This window comes from Vigna unguiculata, chromosome 5 (assembly GCF_004118075.2).
Source record: "Vigna unguiculata cultivar IT97K-499-35 chromosome 5, ASM411807v1, whole genome shotgun sequence".
In the NCBI taxonomy this organism is placed as follows: Eukaryota; Viridiplantae; Streptophyta; class Magnoliopsida; order Fabales; family Fabaceae; genus Vigna; species Vigna unguiculata.
In genome coordinates this window covers 9,125,863-9,150,525 of record NC_040283.1, presented here as the reverse complement: position 1 = coordinate 9,150,525, position 24,663 = coordinate 9,125,863, and the positions used below count along the sequence as shown (strand labels likewise).

The window sequence follows — 24,663 nt, the reverse complement described above, 5'->3', positions numbered from 1 at the left end:
TCTCTTTGTGACTTATTTTATCTCTCCTTACTTTCTTCTCTACTTGAGTCATTTAGATTACACTCCTTCAATATCATATTGTCCATGTGTACAATTTTGCATCCTCATTTTTGGTTAGTATGTTTTTTCTTTTTATATGTGTTGTTGTAGTTTGTATTTTGTTTTAGATTTGTACTAAAATTAGAAATGTGTTTCTTTTACCTAGTTTTATTTTTCGGTACTTTTTTATTTACGAGTTTAAAAAGCTTTTTTGCATATATTTTGACGAGGAATTGAAAATTTTTTATAAAACTATTAATTAGAAAGACTTAAACAACCACCCAAAACTCCAATAATTGGAGCTTCATTGCAATGAAGTTGGTCAAAAGGAAAGGAGAAATCTTCTATGGACACCCCATTAAGTTCGCCAGGAAGCAATATCTGTGTGTACATCTCAGTCTCAAGATCAAGCGAAGCTATCAACACTTCATCAAATGAAATATAACGGTCATCATCATAGTCATAGTTGTTACAATATGGTGACCCTAACCAGTTAAGAGTGTTGTTTAGGTATATTCCATCACCTTCCGTTCCAGTAGGATCAACGGGAAAATCTTGAATGTCTTTCCAACCTATCTTCTTGTCATTTAGGTTGTAAATTACAGATCTAAAAGGATGATTATCACCTTCGGAATTCAAATGGCCAACTATTGCAACCACTTTGTAGGAATCCCTTGAATTATCATAGCCAAACCCTACCATAGCCATATATTCGTTCTCATGAAATTTTAATGGAAAATGTCGAGAATGAGGAGGATGCGAATTTGGAATTAGTACTTTTGTAGCTGTAGCGGGGTTCCATAAGTAGAATATGTCGGGTACGTTTTGGTCCCATTTAATCATACAGACCAAGCCATTGCATGAACCAAGAACTTGATACTTGTTCCTCTGAGGCTTAGATCCATTGATAGTGTTAGCAGTAAAGAAGGGTGTTGAATCTTCAATCAAAGAACTGATAGGTGAGGCATCCACATAAGTTTTACCTTTGTTTGAGTAACTTAACATGATATTAGTCCTTTTGCGTGAATTTTGAAGATGCATTCTCAAAAAACGAACATCTAAGATGATAGATTGAAAATTCTTGCTCACACACATGAATCGCTTAAGAGATCTCACCGGAAGCCTTGATAAAATTTCCAGCAACATATCTTCACACAACATCTTCACTTCACTGAAGTTTCTAAACCTAAAAGTAAAAAATAATATCGTAACATCACACATCATTTATAAAATAAAAATCTTTTAGCAAATTTTACATCTTTGCTTCAGTTATCAAAATTTGAATTTTTGGAAAAAATAAACTATATCTACAACTATCTTAGTCTCACTCCTTGGAATTTTATAATTATTTCGTCTGATTAAAATTAAAATTTTAATAAACAAATATGTTTGATGAATTATCACTATCTTAGAAACCTTGATAGACATAGAAGGAATATTTTGGCCTAAATGTAATTGATTTGATATCATCAAAATTAAAATCTAGATAATCTGGGAAAGGAACTCTTCTACGAATGAACTTTTCTCCACAAAATCAATCTAATCTAATTCATAATGCTACTGACCCTTCAAACAACAATCATATATATCTAATCGCATAATAATTGTACAAATGAAATAATTTAAAAGGCAGAAATAGAAGGTATATAGAATATTCTAGCTCTTTACTTCTTCATGGTTTGGATTTAAAGATAAAATTTAGAACGTTTTTGAACCAAAACAATGAGAAAAACGTTATCAAACATATGAATCAAGGAATTACCTTTATCTTTCTTTTCCACTACAAGAATCTTCGATGACCAAGTGCGGCGATTACTCAATCTTCACGAACACAGAGAGGGCTTAAGCAAATAGTAAACAGATAAGGAAAACAAACTCAGTAACTATTTTTCTCATTTGTATAGTGTGTTAATATGTGAGGTGAAACTTCTTATATATAGAGAATCAAAACCCTAACTCTCAATCAATTTGAAAACAAATATAAATATAAGTATATTTTATCTAAGCAAATATGGATATAACAAATTATATCATATCAAAATCTAATTTAATCATTTATATCTTTTTTCATATGATTACTTTGTTACTAATTTTCAATAAAAACAATTTTATTTTTATTCAATTGAAATAATCTTGTTATAGAATTAAATACAATTAATCGAAATAATTCTTAATTAAAAGATGCAATCGCTAAATATTCTCATGTTTTTCCTTATAAATTTCTTTATTTATGGTTGTTTTTTAAAATATTGTGTGAAAAAAAAAATCCGAAAACAATATAAAAGTGTGATTGAATTTATTAAGCAAATAGTAGACAGATAAGGAAAAAAAATTCAGTAACTATTTTTCTCTACTGTATAGTGTGTTAATATGTGAGGTGAAACTTCTTATATATGGAGAATCAAAACCCTAACACTCAATCAATTTGAAAACAAATATAAGTATATTTTATCTAATCAAATATGGTTATAACAAATTATATCATATATAATTATATAATTTCAAAATCTAATTTAATCATTTAAATCGTTTTTATACAACTTTCTGTAAGTAATTTGTTGTTACTTTTCACCAAAACAACTGTATTTTTTATTTAATTGAAATAATCTTGTTATAAGGATTAAATATATAATATTACACTTTATATGTATAAGAATAATTGAATAATTCTTGGCTAAAAAATAATCGCTAAATATTCTCATATTTTTTTTTATAATTTATTTATTTATAGTTGTTTTTCAAAAGCATATTGTGTTAATAAAAATGAGAAGGCAGCAATAAAGTATGAATTTATTAAGTAAATCACTCCTAGTATTTTAAAATTTTACAACTATATCCCATACAAAAAATGGTTGATTTTGTTGTGGGTGTTCACCAAAATCTAATAGAAATGAGAAGAAGAAAGTTATTATAAAAATAATAGCTGGTTTGAGACGGTGACCACGACTCACTAAATGTATCGGGAACTTGGATAGATGAGTGTAATTGAAGAACTTAGGTAGGTGTGAGTTATCAGTAAATTTGTAGTTTTGTCAAAAATTGCACCAGAAGAATTTGTACTTTTGTCTACAAAAATTTGCATGAGAATGGTTTACACTTTTATCCACACGCACAAGAAAAGTTTACAATTTTGGCCACAAAAATTACATGAGAAGTGTTTACAATCTTATCCACACAAAATCACATGTTGAGCCATAATACTTTGAGTATTTGTAGACAGGCCTAGGGTTCAGAGTGTATTTATCTTTGAAGAGATTATTTTGATATTATGTGATTTTCAACAAATTGTTGACCATGGAATAACATTATTAGAGATTAGAAATAGGTCGAATTAAACAATTTTTATTTACTTTATGTGTTAAAAAGTTAAAATTATATCTTAACTTAAGCAGATAAATCATGATAATTAAAATTCATCTTTATATATATATATATATATATATATATATATATATATATATATATATATATATATATATATATATATATATCAAGTAATCCACTTGTTTTAGGTCTAAAAAAAATGTCTAAGACAATTTAGTACTAATATTTCTTTATTAAACTAATTCTAAAATTACATATTAGAAAAAAAAGACTTCTAAAATTTTTTTAGTACTAATATATCTCTATTAAATTAATTATGAAATTATGTATAAGAAAAAAGGTCTCAAAATTTATTTTTTTAGTACTAACTTATCTCTATTAAATTAATTATAACTTAAGTTTGAGAATATAGTTTAATTAAATTATTATCTTTGTTAATTTTTATTGGTATTAAAAATTATATTTAATGACTTAAAACCATTTTTGCAATGAATTATAATTTGGTTTAGGAAAAAAATAATGATTAGTTATCTATATTCTTTTATAATCAATTTTTATTTTTATTTTTTTCTTTTATTTCTATATTATTTCTCGTCTACTGATTTTATTCATTGTCTTTTATTGTTTTCTTCTATCATAGAATTCGTTTTTTAAGAAGTTTTGACATATTTTATTTCTTGAATATCATGTTGCATACCAATGTTCGTGGTTAATATATTTTTCTCATTCTACTTATGTTATTGTTGTTTTTTATTTTATTTATTATATTTGTATTAGGATTAAAAATGTGTTTCTTTTGTTTATTTTTTTTTTGTTTTATGGATTTTGAGACTTTTACTTATATTTTGATAAGAAAGTATAACTTTTGCTTGGATTGATCGCAGCTAAAACAAACTTTGGTTTCTCAATCTCTAATGGTATATTGTCATTTCTTTTCGTATCGTTTCACTTTTTTAATATATATATATATATATATATATATATATATATATATATATATATATATATATATATGACAATTAATCATATATCTTATTAACTAAATTAAATTATATTTAAACTATTCATATATTTTGATAAATAATTTTACACAAGTAATTTTACAACTAACTTTTCCATCATTATATAGAGTCGATAGAGTCGATAAAGATTATACAATGTCATTTGGGAGTTAAAAATATAAAGTTAAAAATATAATTATTTATAATTTATATATTATTATTATGCACTATAAAAAAATAAGAGTTTTGGAGATCGAATTTAAGTAGGTTGTTATTAGTGATTGAAATAGCATATTTGTCGGAAATATGCTACAGAAATATAGTGATAAATTATATCTTTGATGAACATAATTTAATTAAAAACTGAAATTTAAGTATGAAATTTTTGGTTACTAGCTAAATTTCGGTAGTCAAACCGATGGTTATATTTTTTTTAAAATGGAAGTAATATACTTAACGAGCAACAGGACAAATGTTATATTAGCGAAACTTGGTCGCAAAAGTAAATAGTTTATTTTTGTTATGAATTTGTAACTAAATTAAGTCTTGTATTAGTGACAAAACATTTATTGGTCCTTAAATATGTTTAAGATTTTAATTAGCAACCAGAATTATTTTGTGTCATTAAATGTATGTATAATTACTTATTTAGTCCCTAATTTTTTTTGTTTGGTTTAATTTGGTCACCTAATTATTATTTGGTTCAATTTAGTCCTTTAATTATTTAAAAATGTTCAATTTGTCATTTTTTTGTTAAGTTATAGTTAACAGTATATGACACGTGTTAAAATGTGGAATTTTTAATTTTTTTTTAATTTTTTTAAAATTTTTTAATTCTTTTCTAAAAATATATAAATTGTCACGTGTGAGGTTATCGTCATACCACGTGATAGTTTACAGTTGTAACATGTGGCAGTGGTAGTAGTTGTATTTAATTTAGTGTTTTATCTAAATTTTTTGTTCAATTTAGTCCTTCTATCTTTTAAAACGATCCAATTTTGTCATAACTAATTTGAGACAAAATTAGTTAATAAGCTTAATTACAACCAATATATACATGTTAAAATATATTTTTTTTTGAATTTATACATCAAATCATTCCACCTAAATACTCAAATTATTTTATTTTTTCACATTTTTTCCCTTGTAATTTTTACACTTGAATTTTTTTACATTTATAAAAAATAAAATAATTTGAATATTTAAGTGTAGTGATTTGATGTATAAATTCAAAAAAAATATTTTAACATGTATATATAAGTTGTAGTTAATCTTATTTACTAATTTGGTTTCAAATTGGAGAGGACAAAATTGGATCATTTTAAAAATATGGATACTAAATTGAACCAAAAATTTAAATAGAAGACTAAATTGAAAATAATTACTACCACTACCACGTATTATGACGATAACCTAACACGTGGCAGTGTATATATTTCTAGAAAACAAATTTTAAAAATTTTAAAAATTTTAAAAAAATTAAAAAAAATAAAATTTCACGGCTTGACACGTGTTATGTACAGACACAGTGTTAACTCCAATTTAACGTAGAGGACCAAATTCAACCTTGTCAAATAATTTAATGACTAAATTGAACAAACAAATAATAAGTGAAAAAAATTGAACCAAACCAAAAAATTAGGGGACAAAAATAAGTAATTACACCTCAAATGTAATGTTTTAAGCGACACATTTGAGTTGAGTCACTAAAGTAAATAGTTTACTTCTACAACTAAATTTGCAACCGAATATTGCATTAGTGGCTAAAAACTTTTTTAGTTACTAATAATGTTTAAACTTGTAATTAGTAACAATTTTTTTTTTATAAATATGTTCCAAGTTTTAATTAGAAACCAAAATTTTTTGGTTGCTAAATATAATTCAAATTTTAATTTGTAACCGAATTAACGATTAAATAAATTTTAATAACATTAATTTATGTAGCAACTAAAATAACTAATGACAGTGCTATTAATCGAATATCCATCAATAATTAAGTAGTTATATAAATTGAAATGATTTTCTTTTTTTGAATTATAAAATGATAAAGTTTTTGTAAATCTAGGTAATTCAACGTGTAAATGTAAGTTATTACGTGTCATCTAAGCATCAAAATCTAACTTTCCACAAAATCTTATTTCATCTAGCCATAACTAAATGAATTAGAGACTATATTTTTAGTTATGATCGACCATATGAGATACTTATTTATTTAGAGATAATTTATTGTAGAACACAAAAATAGAATGGGCTTAGCCATGAAGCATTGATTTAGAGAACATTGAGGAAAATCTATGAACTCAATTTTTTTTCATAAATATATATTTATCTATATGGTTGATATCGTAAGACCTTGAAAATTCTTTAAGGGAGATAGAGCTTTCATATCAGATTGCATTGGATAAAACTTCAGTACCACTTAGCACAACAAAGTCAATGAGCTCACTAACTTGTTGGTGTTGGCACCACCAAGGGCCTGTCAGGAAGAACACTTGGGTTAAAATTCTATGATCTTAAGGGGTGCTCTTATTGGGCGATCTCCTGGCCTGCTTTGCATTGAGGGAGAGCGCATTGGGTGTGATTCTTCTTGGGACTCCTTGGTTTGAGTTGCACTGAGCATAAGTTTGTGGCGTTGGGCATACGTTTGTTAAATTTAGTGGGTTGTTTGGCATTGAATGAGTTGTTGTTAAATGTATATGTGTGAATGAATGATAGGGATATTTAAATGTTGAATGAGATTATATGCAATTGGAATATGATGAATGAGGATAGGCTTTTAAAGGAGAAAGCATTTCACTCTTATGTTAGATGTATTGAGTATAGACTCGGAAGAAGACTATCCAGACTCTACTAGGTATTCTGACTCACATAAAGTAAGATATCTTGTTAGTGAGAGTCAATAGAGGTCATATGGTCGAAATTGGTACTAAATGGACCATTTTTTGTTGTCACAAGTGAGCTAATATTGTCATATCAGAAGGTTGGAAAGGTCATGGTTTTATAAGCCAAAATGATATTGGGATCCTTGTGATGAGACAGAATCTTTGAGGTAGTTATCATGGTTTGCTCATATGATATGTATGGTTGAATGAGTTAGTTGTGCATGATTTGCTTGATCTTGATCTTTGAATTTAATTATATGTCTATTCGTTAAATATACTAGCTTACCATTGTTTTGTGATTGTTTCATTTTTATTTTTTGCTATGATAATAGCTTACACAGGAGTAGGGGATGTTGGAGGTGAGGAACCTATGTGTTTAGGTCAAGAAAAATGCCAGATAATTCTTAACCAAAAACAAAAAGAAAGAAATAGTTTTAATCCTAGCTTAAGACTTGCTTAGGTCAAAAACCATTATCCGTCCCTTGACCATGGGAACCCCCCTTGTATTTATATTATAATCAGTTACAAATATGAAAAATTATAGATAACATACAACCATAAAATTATCTTTTCCTAAAATATTTCTTTAAAATAATAACAAATAACCTCTTCCTAAAAACCTACCTGAATATCCCAAAAAATATTCTCTAAATCTCCCCATAATATTCTCTCCCGACAATATCGGGAATCAACTACCTCCTAACCCACTTCCAACACATCGGTTCTATCCCGAGCCTTCATACATCAATTCGTCCCCTAGCCGAAAAGCACTTCTTCTCTACCACAGCTTCCCCCCATCTCGGATTTGAACTCTTGCTGTCCCCTTTAACTCGCTCTCTGACTGACATGGGCTCTGAACGAGTACACTATGAATGATCTAGCACGGGAATTCATGGAGTAGCATATAGTAAGGTAAATTAGTTACCCACCATCGAACCTTGTATAATAAGTCAACAACTAAAAAGTGTAAATACTTGTATCTACTTACTCTCAAATTTCAAAGCTCATTGTATTTTTACATCAACAATTGTTAAAAACAGATCTGTCTAATTATCTTAACCACAAAGGGATCTGAATTGATTAATAGGCTTTTATCTGGTTTAAGATGAATCTTGAATAAATCTTTAGGTTTTAAAGCTCAATTAATCAATTTCACAGTTCTGGGTTAATGGACTGTTTTAATTCAATCAAGAAAGATTATGAAAGAAGAGAAAGAAACAAAACACAACAATTTATATTGGTTCGATTCAGGATGAATCTACATCCAATCTTCTCATAAGTAACTCACTTAGGAGGATTCCACTAACACAGATAGGATCAAAGAATTACAAGCACACCTATATAATTCTAGACCCTAAAACCCAAGAACTTGATTTGCCAATCAAAAACTCCCCCTAGGAGTAATGCATCCAGACAATTGCACCTAGGCCTACACTTCACACACTGAAGCAACTGTAATCAGAAATACAATAAACAAAATCAAGAAACGAATACACCTATGTTGTGCAGATTTGACAATATGCTCCTTGATTCAACCCATAATGGTAGAATCAACTATCAATCTTCTTGGATCTGCACTTGAATGATCTTCCAGAATGCTCAATATCTCTGTGACTCTCAGAAGGCTCTCTCTTAGAAGGAAACTGTTGTAATCTATCAATTTTCTCCATACTTAAAACAGATTTTAAAACCAGCTTTTATACAGCTTTCTCTGTTGTCATTAATGGATTAGCAATTTACCTAATCGATTATCGTGAGTGTATTTTCACTGCCTTAGTGTAATACTCACAGCTAATCCATTAGTTAAACAGCTAACCATTCATGTTTGCACAAGCAAGAGTGTAATGGTCCATTGCAACATAAAGCAGGCCTAATTTACATCTGATAAAGAAAAACTATTAGCCTAATGCATAACCTAACTAGACCAAATCTATGTTCTATTCTAATCCAGTAGACATCATCAAAACCATTCTTCATTCATAGATGAAGTAGCTCCCCCTACCAATAACAACTACTCACACAAAATCGTACAATCCTAATTGTGAAGATGAGGATAACGACGTCATACACTACGATCCAGAACTTCTCGTAGTTCCAAAGTTACAAAACTATAAAACTCTAAAATTCTATTCGCCAAAAATTCTTTTCACCACCTTTGTTCGTGAAAGAAACGCCCCAAATATTTTAGTTTCACAAAAAATAAAAATCCTTTCAAATTCAATACAAGTTTTCCATTTCACCATTTATTGGATTTGCTTAAAACGGTTTATTTTAATTAAAATGTTAAACAGGTGCTCCATTTTATAAAACAATTAATTTTTATTCAAAAAATAATTTTTAACACGTGGTTGACATGTTTCATTTTCGTGTAAGTAAAATATGAAAAAAATTTAATGTCATCGAAAACGAGGAATTAAAACTATTATTTTGAAAGTAAGAAGATCAAACATTATTAAAATTTTGAACAAATATGAAAACCAAAAATATATAACCTTTTTTATATTTGTAAAAATTATAGATGTACATATTTCTTTCTCCAATATTTCTTTCTTAGAAGTTAATTTGCACTTTCTCGTTAATCTTGCTTTCACATAGTCGTGTTTGCAAACTTCTTTATTTTTAATTTGGATCAGCACCGCAATCCATTTTAGATGTTCCAAATATCTAGAGATGTTAACCAACGACATTGTTTTGGAGAAATTCAATAGGAGGAAACTAAAAAACTTAAATATTTAATAATAATAATAATAATAATAATAATAATAATAATGTTCTTTGTTGCTTCATATTTTCAAACATAGCCCAGAGAAATACCCAAGTTCATAAGTCTAACTTTGACATCAGAAAAAACAAAACAATTATAAAGCTATTTAATAATAACAAGTAGAAGTTCAGAAATGAAAGTCACTGTTTAAAAAAAGTAACAGGTGGGTGTGGGTAAGAAAAAAAACAGAAAAGAAAAGAAAAAGTTTTCCCTCCAAAAATAATAAAAGAAAAAACGTGTCCAAATTCTCTAACATCAACCAAACGTATAAACAAACTTGTGAATGAATCCTTGGAGGGTGCAGACACGGAGAAGCTCCGATCAGCCGCGGGCGGGGACGGGTGGGGGAACGGGTGGGACGTTGACGGCGGCGCGGAGGATGGAGAGGAAGCCGGCCGGCTGGTTGGAGTCGCGGTCGTCGAGGAAGAGGTCCTCGGGGACTCTGAATGCGGCGTGGGCGGCGACGAGGGCGATGGAGACGGTGAAGGCGGTGGCGAGGAGGGAGCCGAGGGGGGTGAGGAAGAGGAGGAAGAAGGAAGCGCCGGCGAGGAGAGAGAGCGTCTCGAAATCCGTGAAGGTACGGCCGAAGAGGTGGAGGGGCCGGTCGGTGGGGCGGAGGAGGTAGAGGAAAAGCCAGGAGGAGAGGAGGGAGAGGAGGAGCACCAGGGAGAAGGGGCTGGTTAGGAGCGACACCGCCAGGATCAGCGAAACCACGACGTAGTAGTTCACGCGGAAGTAGGAGACGTTGTGCCGCACGCGCAGCGTCGCCTCCGAGAATGACATCGGTTTGGCGAGCGCCGACCGGTCCATGAGCTCCGGCCAGGGACGCCGATGCGAGAGGCTGTGGCGGATGGATTCCGAGAAGAAGGATACGATGGCGCGGACTGCGGGTTGCGGTGGCTGCTGTTCCGCGGTGGTGACGGTGGTAGTGATGGTGTTTTGAGGATTTGAGACGGGGAGAACCTGTGGATTGGGTGCTGGAGCGGCCATGTTGAAGAATATCAGAAAAAACAGTGAGGGATTGATTTTGGTGAAAGGAATGAAAATATGAAAAGGAAGAAAAAGGACTTGTTTGTTTTTGGCTATTCTAATTTGGCTACCTTCATTCCTATTCTAGAATTATTACTATAAAATACTCCAAAAGCTTTATATCCACATTACACTTTTTTCTATTTTTCTTGTTTGCACCGTAGTTCGACAATTGTAGTTCATACAGACTCATCATGTTATATCATTTTTCATATATTTTCTATGTTGTGTCTGCCTTTTTTCAAACTTTCTATGCAAGCAAATATAGGGTTAAATTGAGTTGGGTGTACAAGTGTAGCCACCACCCTCAGATTTGGGATTAAAATATTCATCCTAATAAGTATTAATTAACACTAGATAGTTAAATAATAAAATGGTTAAATATCTAGATAGTTAAATATTAAAATAACTAGATAGTTAAAATTAAATACAAACGATCACTATAAAAATTTAAAAAAAAAAATATTAAAAAGTCATTAAATAAAAATAACTGCCAAAGTAACAAAATAAAAATTACTAAAGATCATTTAAATAAGAAATAAATTATCACTGAAAAATTATTAAAAACTAACGGATATTGATAGCTAAAATTATTGTTTAAACATATTTGAAGGTATGATATATTAAAAATTAAACTTAAAATTTAAAATAATTTATCTTTTTCTTACACTTTTCTATAATTTGTCTATTTCAATCATACTTTAAATACTTTATTGTTCTTCTACTTTTCCATTTCAAGTAATAGATTTATATTATTTGCTTAAATATCTTTTTAGTCCTCATTTTCGTAGTATTTGTTGCGCATGGTCCTCATTTTGACAGAATGTTTAAAATGATCATCATGTTTACCAAATGTTTAAAATAGTCCTCATTTTCGCAATTCATGTTTTATTTAGTCATTTTCTGTAAAGCCCTTTAAATCAGTAACGAAACAATGTACAAGTAACACTATTTGTATTATGTTGCTTTGAGGTGTGTTACATATACAATGCTCCATTAATGATTTAAACGACATTACAAAAAAAATAACCAAATAAAACACGAATTGCGAAAATAATGACCATTTCAAACATTCGGTAAAAATGAGAGCATTTTAAACATTCGGTGAAAATGAAACCATTTTAAACATTCTGTCAAAATGAGAACCATCAGCAACAAACACTACGAAAATGAATACCAAAAAGGTATTTAAGCCATATTATTTCTAAAGACATTTAAAAATATCTGATTAATAACTTTCAACACAATATTGTAGAAACTAAAATATTCCCAAAAGAAATATATATTCTGAAAAATATTCACAAAACTATATTTGTTTATATTGATAAAAATTCACTGAAAAATAACAATTTCAACCATATTATGTTAGCATCTCCAACACTACCATCACCTAAAAATAACAATTTCAACCATATTATGTTAGCATCTCCAACACTACCATCACCTAAAACTAGACGACAGTGTAATTTTCTGACACTTATGAAGACATTAACCTAATTGCGCTATTTAAAGTTCAGAGGGACCAAAATTTCAAGTTTAACCTCTAAAAAGACACTCATCATAAGGTCACCAGATAATGTTTGTCAAAGATAACATCATTAACAAATCCAAGCCCCAGTTCTCCTTGAACATAATCATATTATGATAACATGTCCCCAACGGAGTTATATGAAATTCAGAGTACTTATATATAGAGAGAGAAAAGAAGTTCTGAAACAGAATAACGTGTTCATCAGACATCCATGGCATCATTACCGCAATAACTCCGAATCAGAATGTAGATCCATTCCATCCAAGGTTGGAACCCTGCAGAACACACAAAGCACTATCAGCATTCTGAGCAAAGAATATGTGACTAATTTATTAAATGGCATAGAAAGTTTTGGTATAGCATCAAAAAGAAATTTAGTTGGATTATCAAGTATATACACAGCTTATAGAGGCTACTATGAAATCTAGAACAGTGAGGATTTATTTACATGGCCTAGTGCTGGTGTAAAGCATGCAAACATTGTGCATATTCTTGACTCTGATGGGCCTAAACAAAAAAGGAAGAATGGAATAAGAGGATGCAAGGTAAGGCCCTTCTTTTGAGGAGAACTCTCGAGTCTAGATACTTGCCTTAGTGTCGTAAAACTTCAAGAAGTATCGTGACTTTGGAACAGACAATTTGGCTTCAAGAATTGAAGCAATGGCGGCACTGAGTTTCTTGTTGACATCAGGGTTCAGACCACCAATGGACACCAATTCACCATAAGCCGCTGGCTGCTCATTCCCACCGAAAGACATGGGTACTGATCCTTTCAATACAATCATCACATACTGCAAAAAAAGAAAAAAAAAAAAAGAATCGAAAAGTTTAAAGACAAACCAAATACATAAAATCAAGAAAATCTTACAGCAAATCAAGAAGAATACAGTAGGAGAAAATAGATATATCAAACTTGATCGTAATATACATCAAACCACAAAAGCTCCACGTCCATTGACCATCACTCCACCGTAGCAACACCTCCCAAAAAGCATCCATCAAATACAGAATGGAAATCAAAAAATATAACAGATTATATTGCTGCCATTGACATAAAATTAAACCGAAAGGGTGTGTCACTCGATGTTGCTGAATATGTTCAACATAGAATTAAGAAGCTTAACCTGACAAATTACAAACTACACTCAAATTAGAAACAATCGCAATATAGATATAACCCATTGTAGAAAAACTACCCTCACAACATCTTATTATCAACTTTTAAGAACGCACGAGGTATTCACTACTTTGTAATTACAACCATACAACACTAGAACCACCAACAAAATTCAATAGAAAAGAAACTACACTAAGCTGTAAAAATGTAAAAAACATAGAACTATAAAACATGAATATGACGATCAAGTATCAACATGTGTTACGAAAAAGCAAGGGTTTCTATCTTTTCCATTTCTATCTCATTCTAGAAACAAAAATTCCATCTAGCATATTAAATTGGCACATTACGTATAACAAACACAGCGAGAATAAAGTTGAAGTCTCAACACAAAATCAAACCCCGGTCTCATAACAAAAACCATAATTTTATATTCAAATAACAATAAGAAGAAGGAGAAGAACCCTAGACATGGAGACAACAGAAGAAAAGGGGAGAGTTCCTACCTTAATCAGCAATTTGCACATATTTATACATATAGTTGCATAAAAATTAAATTAAATTGAAATAGTGCACTGAGAAAATAAACCGAAGCGTAAAAACCAAAATCCAGAAACGGGATTTTCAAAAACCGAAAGCACGCGTAAAACGACATGACAGAAACGTTAAATGGAGAGTGAGGAAGTTAACGTACGGCTTCGGGTTTGCCAATGATGCTGGCGACGGTTGAGGTGGCTTCGGAGAGGATGGAAGAGGTATCGACGCCATCGAGGTTGACGTTGGTGGAGAGGTTGAGGCACGGCATCGTTTCACTCTGCAGCTCTTGTTCTGTTCTTCTGCCACTGATGTGAAAGTGAAACTGTAAGGTAAAATTTCTATCTTTGTTACTCCACTCTCGTTTTATCTGTTACCAATACAATACTTCACAATCCCCACAATACCCTTCTCCTTAACCAACCTTTTCTTACTATTCCACCTCTGTTACTTTGGTCATTTAATTCGACCAAGAGGGTAGAAATGTCCAGATGAATAAGTTTCATGGGCTTTTCAAATAGCCCATTTCAATTGGGCTAACTCAATCTGAAAAAAAATAGTGATATATAACGTGGTGTTAATGTAAGAGTACGTTAATGTCACGCTATGATATTAAATTAGTAATAATTGTATCGGTCCAGATTTTTTATTGATTTTTTTGGTATTATTTTTTTTGAGCATTAAAAGTATATTGTATTAGTATTTTAAAATTTTTTTAATAGTAATTAATATACAGTAAAAAAACAGCACAATAAAATTAAGTGTGAATCCAAATTCAAGTTGTATATACGTGTTAGTTATTACATGACTTAAATATATATTTTATTTTCTATATAAAGTTATCCATGTTTTTATTATTTGAATCCATGGCGGAAGGAATTTATTTAATTTTAATCCATGGGGGAAGGAATTTATTTAATTCTAATTTCATTAAAATACATGTGTTTTCATTTGTTTAGTATCTGTTATATCATCATTTAATAGAACTTATATAATAATAAAAAGTAAAATCATAAAATTTAAAGTACTTAGAGTCAAACACAAATAAACTAAAAAAAAAATTAGTAGTTTTTGAGAGAGAGAAAATTAGTCTCACGTTATTGTATTAAATGTGAGATATTTTTTTCTTAGGAAAATGGGTTAGTATAGATTTCTCATTACTAGTTCTGGAATGCTCTCTGACAATTGTAGAACCACTAATTCGAAGACATGCAAAATTTGTGTAGAACTTTCCAAGTTTGTTTCTATTTTCTATTTTTCATAAATTAAGAACACCAATCTAAAAATATGAAAAGCTGGTTTCTTATAAACACTGAGTTAATAAAAATATTCTTAACTTGTGTCGTGCTCAATGAAATGATATAAACTCAGTTTAATTAGAAAACATAGACTTGCAAATATTAAACTTTAACTCTAGAATTACTAAATAAGTTGAAACAGAAGATGTGAGATCTAAAAGTTAGTAATTTTCTTCCAAAAATTTGAGATAAAAATAATCTTTTGACTTCAATGAAGAACTGCAATTTTTTTTTTACAAAATTAATATTATATACACACCCACACTTTACTTAACTTTCATCAATTTAAATGATCCATTGTCGTCAGCCTTTTATAATTATGTATGCAAATGTAATATTTTAAGTTATGCATAAAGTTGTGGTTATGTACGAAAATTAATTGTGAATACCTCGACAGTATATAAGCAAGGTATCCTAATATTTGTTTTATTGCAGGACAATAAATACTTATATAACTGATTAAATGATGAGGCTAGTTATTAAAGGCAATTAAATTCTTATATAAATAAAAGTCAAAAATACATAAATAGAACAATAATATAAGAACAACTTGACAATAAATTTAAAATAAAAATATTATGTTGGTTATTCACTATAATCGACATAGTACGCTTAATTTCTTTCTTTCTTGTAATATTCTCGCATTGCATTCATAATTTTCTTCTCTCTTTATCAGATTTCTAGTTTTCGTCCTCATTGCATCCTTTTTATGTTATCGTGTCTACTTCTCACTTAGTTGTTTTAGTGATCGTTGATCATCTCTTCCTTGCTCTAGTGGTCATCACTTTCATGGCGCTTCTATTCTCGCTCTTATTCTCATAACTCTCTCGTTTGATAAGTGGATGTTTTCCTCTCATTTAAAGTTTTCTTCATTCTTATTAAGATCAATACAAGTGTAATAATGTGTTTACTATATCGGCACGGGAGTCCTAGACCTCCTTGGCAAAGAAGTATGCGACAATAGTGATATTGGAGGCAAATAAATGGGCGATGAAAACACATACCTAACAAATGTGAATGAAGAGGCAGAGGAAGCATAGTAGAGAGTGAATAGCAGCGACGATTGTAACATCCCGTCAGGATATTACTGATTTATAAATAAATAAAACAAATAAATATAACAGCGCATTTAATAATACCTCATTTTCCCAAAACGCGGGAAAATTTAAAGCTTTATTAATTGAGCGGATAAAGTTTAGGACATCGATTACATAATTAAAACCACAATGTTGTTAAGTCACCCATCCGGGTTTACAAATATTTTCAAAACAAAGTAATACAAGTAAAAGTTCCCCAAGTCAATCCCCTCTCCGCGACTAAGCTGCACCAGAGCCACCTGCATCACCAACATCTGCTCCCGTGTACCGCGTACACGATCATCGCCACACACACGCAAATAGGGTGAGCTTAGCAGATAAAACACACATAAATACAAAGCCATAAACATATATATAAATCAGTATACATACACATAACACCACTTAATTAACTTTCCACATTGCCCTATATTTTTATTCCCTCAGTTCGATCTCCAATAAGTTTATTCGTGTTCTACTTCGTCTGCTAATTACTTCAAAGTGACTTGCTGCCATACCTATCGGCCACAACCGATAGAGCACGTGCGGGAATACATGCTACGGATCATACACCGCAACGCCAGGTAGAGTTCCCATATACGAACAAAGCTCGTATCGTCCCAAGACTACCAAACTCGTCAGCCAACAACTGAGGAGGGCAATCTATCTGGACCCATCCGTACTGGCCACAACCAGCACACTCATACCGGCCACACTCGCCAACCCGAGCCACAACTCAAGGGTTTCTCGTGTTCATCCGCCATCCCGAGCCACAACTCAAGAGATGCTATTCCGAGCCACAACTCAAGGAATACCACGTGCTTAACCCCTATCCCGAGCCACAACTCAAGGGATACGTTCCGAGCCACAACTCAAGGAACTCCAGCAACCTCACCTCTGAAGCACTATCAGAAACCTTGTAGAACACCCTACGAAGTCCATCAACTAGGACTCACAGCAGCTAAATCGCCTAGCGGGGGACACGTACCGCTAGGCGCCACAGCTTCCAGACCGCCTGGCGGGGGACACGTACCGCCAGGCGCCAAGCGCCTCAAACTCACAAAGTCTGCAACCACCGCCTGGCGGAACAGTCTACACCGCCAGGCGGACGCTGGTCCAGGAGCCACTGTTCGTATCGCCGCCGCCTGGCGAAGCCTATCCCACCGCCAGGCGCCAATCAATCCAGAACCCCACTGAGTCCTTACCATCGCCTGGCGCTACCCATTCCCGCCGCCAGGCGCTGTATCAGTACAGCTGACCTTTACTGGTTTAGGTTCTCTATCTCAAATTTATCTCAATACCAATGAGTTTTGTAACATCCCTATTTTTAATAAACTGTATTATTTATTTTAAATAAAACACTTAGAAAAATTCTATTTTTTTTTACTAATGCTTTATATTTTAGTTTAAACATTAAAAATATATTTTATCATGATGTAGTTTTTACTTATTGAAAATAACAATAAAAACAAAACAAAACAAATTATATATATATATATATATATATATATTAGGAAAAATTATTGTAATTAAATAGGTGTGTATAAAAAAAAATATATGAAGAATCTTTTAAAAGAAAAAAAAATATAGAAAAAAGAAGAAGAAGAAGAAGAAGAAGAAGAGATAAGAAGATAAGAAGAAAAGATAAGAAGAAAAGAAAAAAAAAAGAAGAAAAAAGAAGATAAGATAAGATAAGATAAGAAGAAAAAAAAAATCTAAAGAGATAAACATTATCTCTTAATTAATGAATGCAATGATTACTTAAAAGGATAAGCACATGGATGTTATATATATATATAAAATGAAGGTTACGTGAGAAAGTGAGAAAGAAAGAAAGAAGGAAAAAAAGAAAGAAAGAAAAGGGGAGAGAGAAAGAAAGAAAGAAGAGAGAGAAAGAGAAAGAGAAATAGAAAGAAGAGAGAGAAAGTTTAAAACAAAGATTCAAAGAGATCCTAGTCCTCTACAAATATTATTAGTGTGCTCTTCAATCAATAAGGTAAGGGGGAGTGAGGTTAAGCTCTTATATATTAATCTTGATAAGCTCATGGGTTTTATACCAATCTTTTATTTATTTTGACTCATATATTATTCTATTTACCATCATTTAACTTATTTTCATTTATTATCCTCTTATATTTATTTTATTTAATCTCCAAATTATATATTGATCCTGTTTATTTACTTATTTTATTTAATCTCCAAATATGTATTGATCCTGTTTATTTATTTTATTTAATCTTTAGTTACGCACTGATCCTATTTATTTTATTTTATTTTATTTTATTTATCTCCAGTTACGTACTGGTTCTATTTATTTATTTTATTTTATTTTTATCTCCAGTTACGCACTGGTCCTATTTTTTATTTTATTTTATTTATCTTCAGTTACGCATTGGTCCTATTTATTTATTTTATTTTATTTATCTCCAGTTACGCACTGGTCCTATTTATTTATTTTATTTTATTTACCTCTAGTTACGCACTGGTCCTATTTATTTATTTTATTTTATTTATCTCCAGTTACGCACTGGTCCTGTTTATTTATTTTATTTTATTTATCTCCAGTTACGCAGGTCCTATTTATTTATTTTATTTTATTTATCTCCAGTTGCGCACTGGTCCTATTTATTTATTTTATTTTATTTACCTCTAGTTACGCACTGGTCCTATTTATTTATTTTATTTTATTTATCTCCAGTTACGCACTGGTCCTGTTTATTTATTTTATTTTATTTATCTCCAGTTACGCAGGTCCTATTTATTTATTTTATTTTATTTACCTCCAGTTACGCACTGGTCCTATTTATTTATTTTATTTTTTTTATCTCCAGTTACGCACTGGTCCTATTTATTTATTTTATTTTATTTACCTCTAGTTACGCACTGGTCCTATTTATTTATTTTATTTTTTTATTTATCTCCAGTTACGCACTGGTCCTGTTTATTTATTTTATTTTATTTATCTCCAGTTACGCACTGGTCCTGTTTATTTAGTTTATTTTATTTATCTCCAGTTACGCACTGGTCCTATTTATTTATTTTATTTTATTTTTATCTCCAGTTACGCACTGGTCCTATTTATTCATTTTATTTTTTATTTATCTCCAGTTACGCACTGGTCCTATTTATTTATTTTATTTTATTTTATTTATCTCCAGTTACGCACTGGTCCTGTTTATTTAGTTTATTTTATTTATCTCCAGTTACGCACTGGTCCTATTTATTTAATTTAATTTATCTCCAGTTATGCATTGGTCCTGTTTATTTATTTTATTTAATCTCCAATTACGTACTGGTCCTGTTTAATTTATACTTTTGTTTATTTATAACGTTCTTACCCTTATCTAATTATTTATTTAAAGTTCTTGCTTTGATTCTTATTTTATCATTATTTTTACAATTAAAAATAAATAAATGTGAAGTGAAAGTATATATTATTTTATTCAGTGAGCTTGGATGTAAGAAAATTGTATGTACATTTTATCGTTGTTTTATATTCTTTGTATAGTTTATACAATGACATGAATTGATAGTCATCACATTTAATGACCTTTGAAAATATCCAAGAGTATGTCAGTTAAGTAAGAGTTAAGTTTGGTTTCAATAAGTTGAGATTAAACCAGTGTCAAAGTGTTTGTATTTGGGAAGTCACAGTTTGGTACACTGCGGGATGAAAGGCAGGGACCATGGTGGGGTCTAAGGAAGTTTTACCAAGTAGGTGAATATCTGGATAGTTCAGAATAGCGCCCTGGACTAGGATATTCATAGGCCAAACTTGGGACTATCCGATACCTGCTCGGCATCGCCAAGGTTAGGTAGTGAGTATATATCTCTTTTGTGAGCCGATGAATGGCTAATATTCTCGAGAAAGAAATAATTATGATTGTACCAATATTTTATGAGAAATACTCAACTACCTAATCACTTCCCAAAGCAACTTTTGATGTTCAGATTGGATCATCAGAAGTGGAATATGGATCCATATGTCTGGTAAAACAAGATCAAGTTTGGTGGTTATAGGTCCAAATCTAGGCCCCCGGTGTCTGCATTGTTTGTTGAGTTTATTAAGATTGATATTTAAGGCTTATAAAGACCTCACTCCTTTCATATTTTTTCTTTCATATGTACCTGTTGCATGAGCAGAAGAGGAACTTGCTCAGTGAGAGTTGTTCGAGATATTATTGGTGGATCTTCTGAAGATTGACTCATGGATAATTTCTATTAATATCTTTAGGAGATGTTAAAAATATAGAAAATCTTCTATTCTGATGTAGGACTCTTAATATTTAACAAATATATATTTTTGTAATATTTCATGAACAATTACATAGATGCAAACTACATATATGAATATGAAGTTATGTTATTATTAATGTTCTCTCAAGGATAATCGTATGGAAAAAAAAATTTGATTCCATATTTTTTTATCAAATAATAATTATTTAGTATAGTAGTCAGGGTGTCACATTTAGTGGTATCAGAGCAGTTCTTTCTGTCAAGACCTTGGGTATGGTGTCTTCCATGTTTGTAGTCTCTACTAGTAAATAGAGGTGCAAGTTGTTTGTTCTTACATTTTTCTTGTAAAAGAGAAATGCAAGATAAGTAGACTAATAAAAGTAAGTAATAACAACAATTAATACTTGTAGTAAGGATAAGTTTTAACAATAGTTAAAAAAAAAATCTAAAGAAAACTAAGGAAATTGTTCATTCTTTCAGGAAAAGATGGATAATGGACCAAACATTACCAATGAGTTGTTGGAAAGAATGACAATTGTCCTGGAAAATATGAGCCAAAAACAAAATGTTGAACCCATGGAAAATCAAGGATTAGAAACCTTTCGCAGGAATAATCCACAAAAATTTAAAGGGGGATTTAATCCTGAAGGTGCTCAGTCATGGATAGCAGAAATTGAGAAAATTTTCATCGCAATGACGTGTGCAGATGCAAATAGAGTCACATTTGCTACATTTATGCTCGTTGAAGAAGCTGAAAACTGGTGGAGATTTACAAAACAACAACTGGAGGATGAAGGGAGACAAATTACTTGGGAAGCCTTCAAACAAAAGTTTCTGGAAAAATATTTTCCAGAGGATCTTCGGAGGAGGAAAGAAGTTGAATTCCTTAATCTTTGTCAAGGAATCATGTCTGTAGGAGAATATGCAGCAAAGTTTGACGAGTTGTCAAAGTTTTGTCCTTACTTTCATGATAGAGTTGATGAACGTTCCCGTTGTTCCAAGTTTGAAAGTGGACTGAGACCTGATATTAAACAAGCAGTTGGTTATTTAGAGATTTCTTCCTTTCCCACTCTTGTAAACCGTTGTAGGATTTATAAGGATGATACTAAGGCAAGGCAAACTCAATGGAGGTAAGGAGGGCCTTTGAGGCACAAAAGAAATGACTTTAATAATAAGAAACCCAACCAACGTCCATCTCATGCTTCATGGAATTCTTCAGGACAAAGACATTCCTCTCCTGCCAATAATTCAGGCATAACCAACCCTATCAAATGTTTCCACTGTGGAGGACCTCATCTGTCAAGAAATTGCACCATAAGGACTATAACTTGCTTCAATTGTGGGAAGTTGGGTCATTGTCGTAATGAATGCAAAGAGTTAATTAAGGAGCAAGGAAGTGGGGGAAGCAACAACAAAGGAAATAATCAACTTGGAAGACCAAAGACAACCGGGAGAGTCTTCACGATGAATGGTACTGAAGCTGTTCAATCTGAAGATCTAATCCAAGGTAAATGCATCATAAATGGTCACCTCGTTAATGTACTATATGATTCAGGTGCTACTCATTCTTTCATATCATATGAGTGTGTCAAACATTTAAAGTTACCTATCTCTTTATTATCATATGATTTAACTGTGTCTACTCCTACCAATGTTCCAGTCACGACTTCACTTGCATGTACAAATTGCAATATTTCTATAGGGAATAGAAAATTTTCTGTAAATCTTATATGTCTACTCTTGTCTCATTTGGATATTATTCTTTGAATGGACTGGTTATCTTCCAACCATGTTCTCCTAAACTGTCACGATAAGACTTTAATTTTTGAATCACACATAGGTGAAGTTTTTGACTCAAAAGAATTAAAAGAGAGTACTACCAACCACAATGAAATCCCAAAAGGATCTCAAGTATACATGATCTTAACTTCTTTAAAAGTCAAGGAAATTTCAGACATTAATAAGTTTCCTGTTGTTTGTGAGTATCTTAATGTTTTCCCTGAAGATGTTCCTGGGTTACCTCCACAAAGAGAAATAGAATTCACTATAGACTTGGTACCAGGATCAAGACCTGTGTCTATAGCCCTTTATAGGATGTCACCTCTAGAGTTAGCAGAATTGAAAAAACAAATAGAAGAATTGTTGGATAAACAATTCATCAGACCTAGTGTTTCTCCCTGGGGTGCGCCAGTATTGTTAGTCAATAAAAAGGATAGCACTATGAGGTTGTGTGTGGATTATCGTCAGCTTAACAAAATCACCATTAAGAACAAATACCCTCTACCAAGGATTGATGATTTGATGGATCAATTGAGAGGTGCTGTGGTATATTCCAAAATTGACTTAAAATCTGGTTATCATCAGATTCGAGTCAAAGCGGAAGATATTCAAAAGACAACTTTTAGGACAAGATACGATCATTATGAGTACTTGGTAATGTCTTTTGGTGTGACCAATGCTCCTGCCATTTTTATGGATTATATGAACCGTATTTTTCATGAATTTTTGGATAAATTTGTGGTTGTTTTCATTGACGACATTTTAATTTATTCCAAAAATCATGAAGAACATGAGAGGCATTTGAGGATTGTGTTACAAATTCTAAGAGAAAGACAATTGTATGGAAAATGGTCAAAGTGTGAATTCTGGTTGAGAGAAGTTCAATTTTTGGGTCATGTGATATCACAAAATGGCATTGCAGTTGACCCCTCAAAGGTTCAAGCGGTATTGCTTTGGGAACAACCAAAGAATATCACAGAAATACGTAGTTTCTTAGGATTAGCAGGCTACTATAGAAAATTCATTGAAGGATTTTCTAAATTAGCATTGCCTTTGACTAAGTTAACACGTAAGGGACAACCTTTCGAATGGAATGAAGCATGTGAGTTTAGTTTTCAAGAGTTGAAGAAAAAATTAACATCTGCACCTGTTTTAATCCTTCCTGACCCTACAAAAAATTTTGAGGTATATTGTGATGCATGCGGACAAGGATTAGGATGTGTGTTGATGCAAGAAAGAAAAGTTGCAGTTTATGCTTCACGACAACTCAAGCAACATGAGCTTAATTATCCTACACATGATTTGGAATTAGCTGCAGTGGTGTTTGCATTGAAAATATGGAGACATTACTTGTATGGGGCAAGGTTTGAAGTTTTTAGTGACCATAAAAGTTTGAAGTACCTTTTTGATCAGAAAGAACTAAATATGAGACAACGTAGATGGATGGAATTTCTTAAGGATTATGACTTTGAGCTGCAATATCACCCTGGGAAAGCAAATGTTGTTGCTGATGCTTTAAGTCGAAAGTCTATACATGCATCCATGATGATGGTGAAAGAATTGGATTTGATAGAATCATTCAGAGACTTGAACTTAGCTGTAAAACTTAGACCCAATAGCATATGCTTAGGAATGTTAAAAATATCAAGTGAATTCTTAGAAGAAATAAAGAGAGCTCAAGAAAGAGATCAATTTTTGCAAGAAAAATTGATAGCAAAAGTTGAAGGAAAGGAATCTGAATTCCACAAAGATTCAAATGGAATCATCAAGTTTAGAGATAGAATTTGCATACCTGCAAAAGAAGAGTTGAGAAAGTTGATAATGGAGGAAGCTCATAAGAGTAGCTTAAGTATTCATCCGGGTACTACAAAGATGTATCAAGACTTAAAGAAAATGTTTTGGTGGTCTGGGATGAAGAAAGAAGTGGTGGAGTTTGTTGCACGTTGTCTAGTGTGTCAGAAAACAAAAGTTGAACATAGAAAGCCTTATGGGGAACTACAATCCTTAGATGTACCGGAATGGAAATGGGAAAGCATATCCATGGATTTTGTGA

General features: G+C 31.4%; 3 protein-coding genes across 4 annotated transcripts; all 3 read right to left on the bottom strand.

Moving 5' to 3' along the window:
- Positions 1-294: 294 nt before the first annotated feature.
- Positions 295-1,044, bottom strand: LOC114184322 (F-box/kelch-repeat protein At3g23880-like). The gene has a single exon (XM_028071631.1). The coding sequence runs from the start codon at positions 1,042-1,044 to the stop codon at positions 295-297; it is 750 nt and encodes a 249-aa protein (XP_027927432.1).
- A 9,092-nt stretch (positions 1,045-10,136) lies between these two features.
- On the bottom strand, positions 10,137-11,316 carry LOC114186045 (PRA1 family protein B4-like). The gene has a single exon (XM_028074043.1). The coding sequence runs from the start codon at positions 10,998-11,000 to the stop codon at positions 10,332-10,334; it is 669 nt and encodes a 222-aa protein (XP_027929844.1). The 5' UTR covers positions 11,001-11,316; the 3' UTR covers positions 10,137-10,331.
- A 1,251-nt stretch (positions 11,317-12,567) lies between these two features.
- LOC114183504 (macrophage migration inhibitory factor homolog) lies at positions 12,568-14,579 on the bottom strand. Of its 2 annotated transcripts, XM_028070541.1 has the most exons (4): positions 14,382-14,579; positions 13,161-13,361; positions 13,019-13,077; positions 12,568-12,845 (listed from the first exon to the last, which is right to left on the bottom strand). In XM_028070541.1, the coding sequence occupies exons 1-3, from the start codon at positions 14,490-14,492 to the stop codon at positions 13,024-13,026; spliced, it is 366 nt and encodes a 121-aa protein (XP_027926342.1). In that variant the 5' UTR covers positions 14,493-14,579; the 3' UTR covers positions 12,568-12,845; positions 13,019-13,023. The 2 variants fall into 2 exon arrangements, with proteins under 2 accessions (XP_027926342.1, XP_027926343.1); XM_028070542.1 differs by lacking the exon at positions 13,019-13,077.
- Positions 14,580-24,663: the final 10,084 nt, after the last annotated feature.

Coding starts and splice junctions, on each gene's coding strand:
- LOC114183504 (XM_028070541.1), bottom strand. CDS start 14,492: ATGCCGTGCCTCAACCTCTCCACCAACGTCAACCTCGATGGCGTCGAT. Junction 13,362..14,381: donor TCATTGGCAAACCCGAAGCC/GTACGTTAACTT, acceptor CTTTTTTTGCAG/TATGTGATGATTGTATTGAA. Junction 13,078..13,160: donor TGAAGTTTTACGACACTAAG/GCAAGTATCTAG, acceptor TTTTTTGTTTAG/GCCCATCAGAGTCAAGAATA.
- LOC114186045 (XM_028074043.1), bottom strand. CDS start 11,000: ATGGCCGCTCCAGCACCCAATCCACAGGTTCTCCCCGTCTCAAATCCT.
- LOC114184322 (XM_028071631.1), bottom strand. CDS start 1,044: ATGTTAAGTTACTCAAACAAAGGTAAAACTTATGTGGATGCCTCACCT.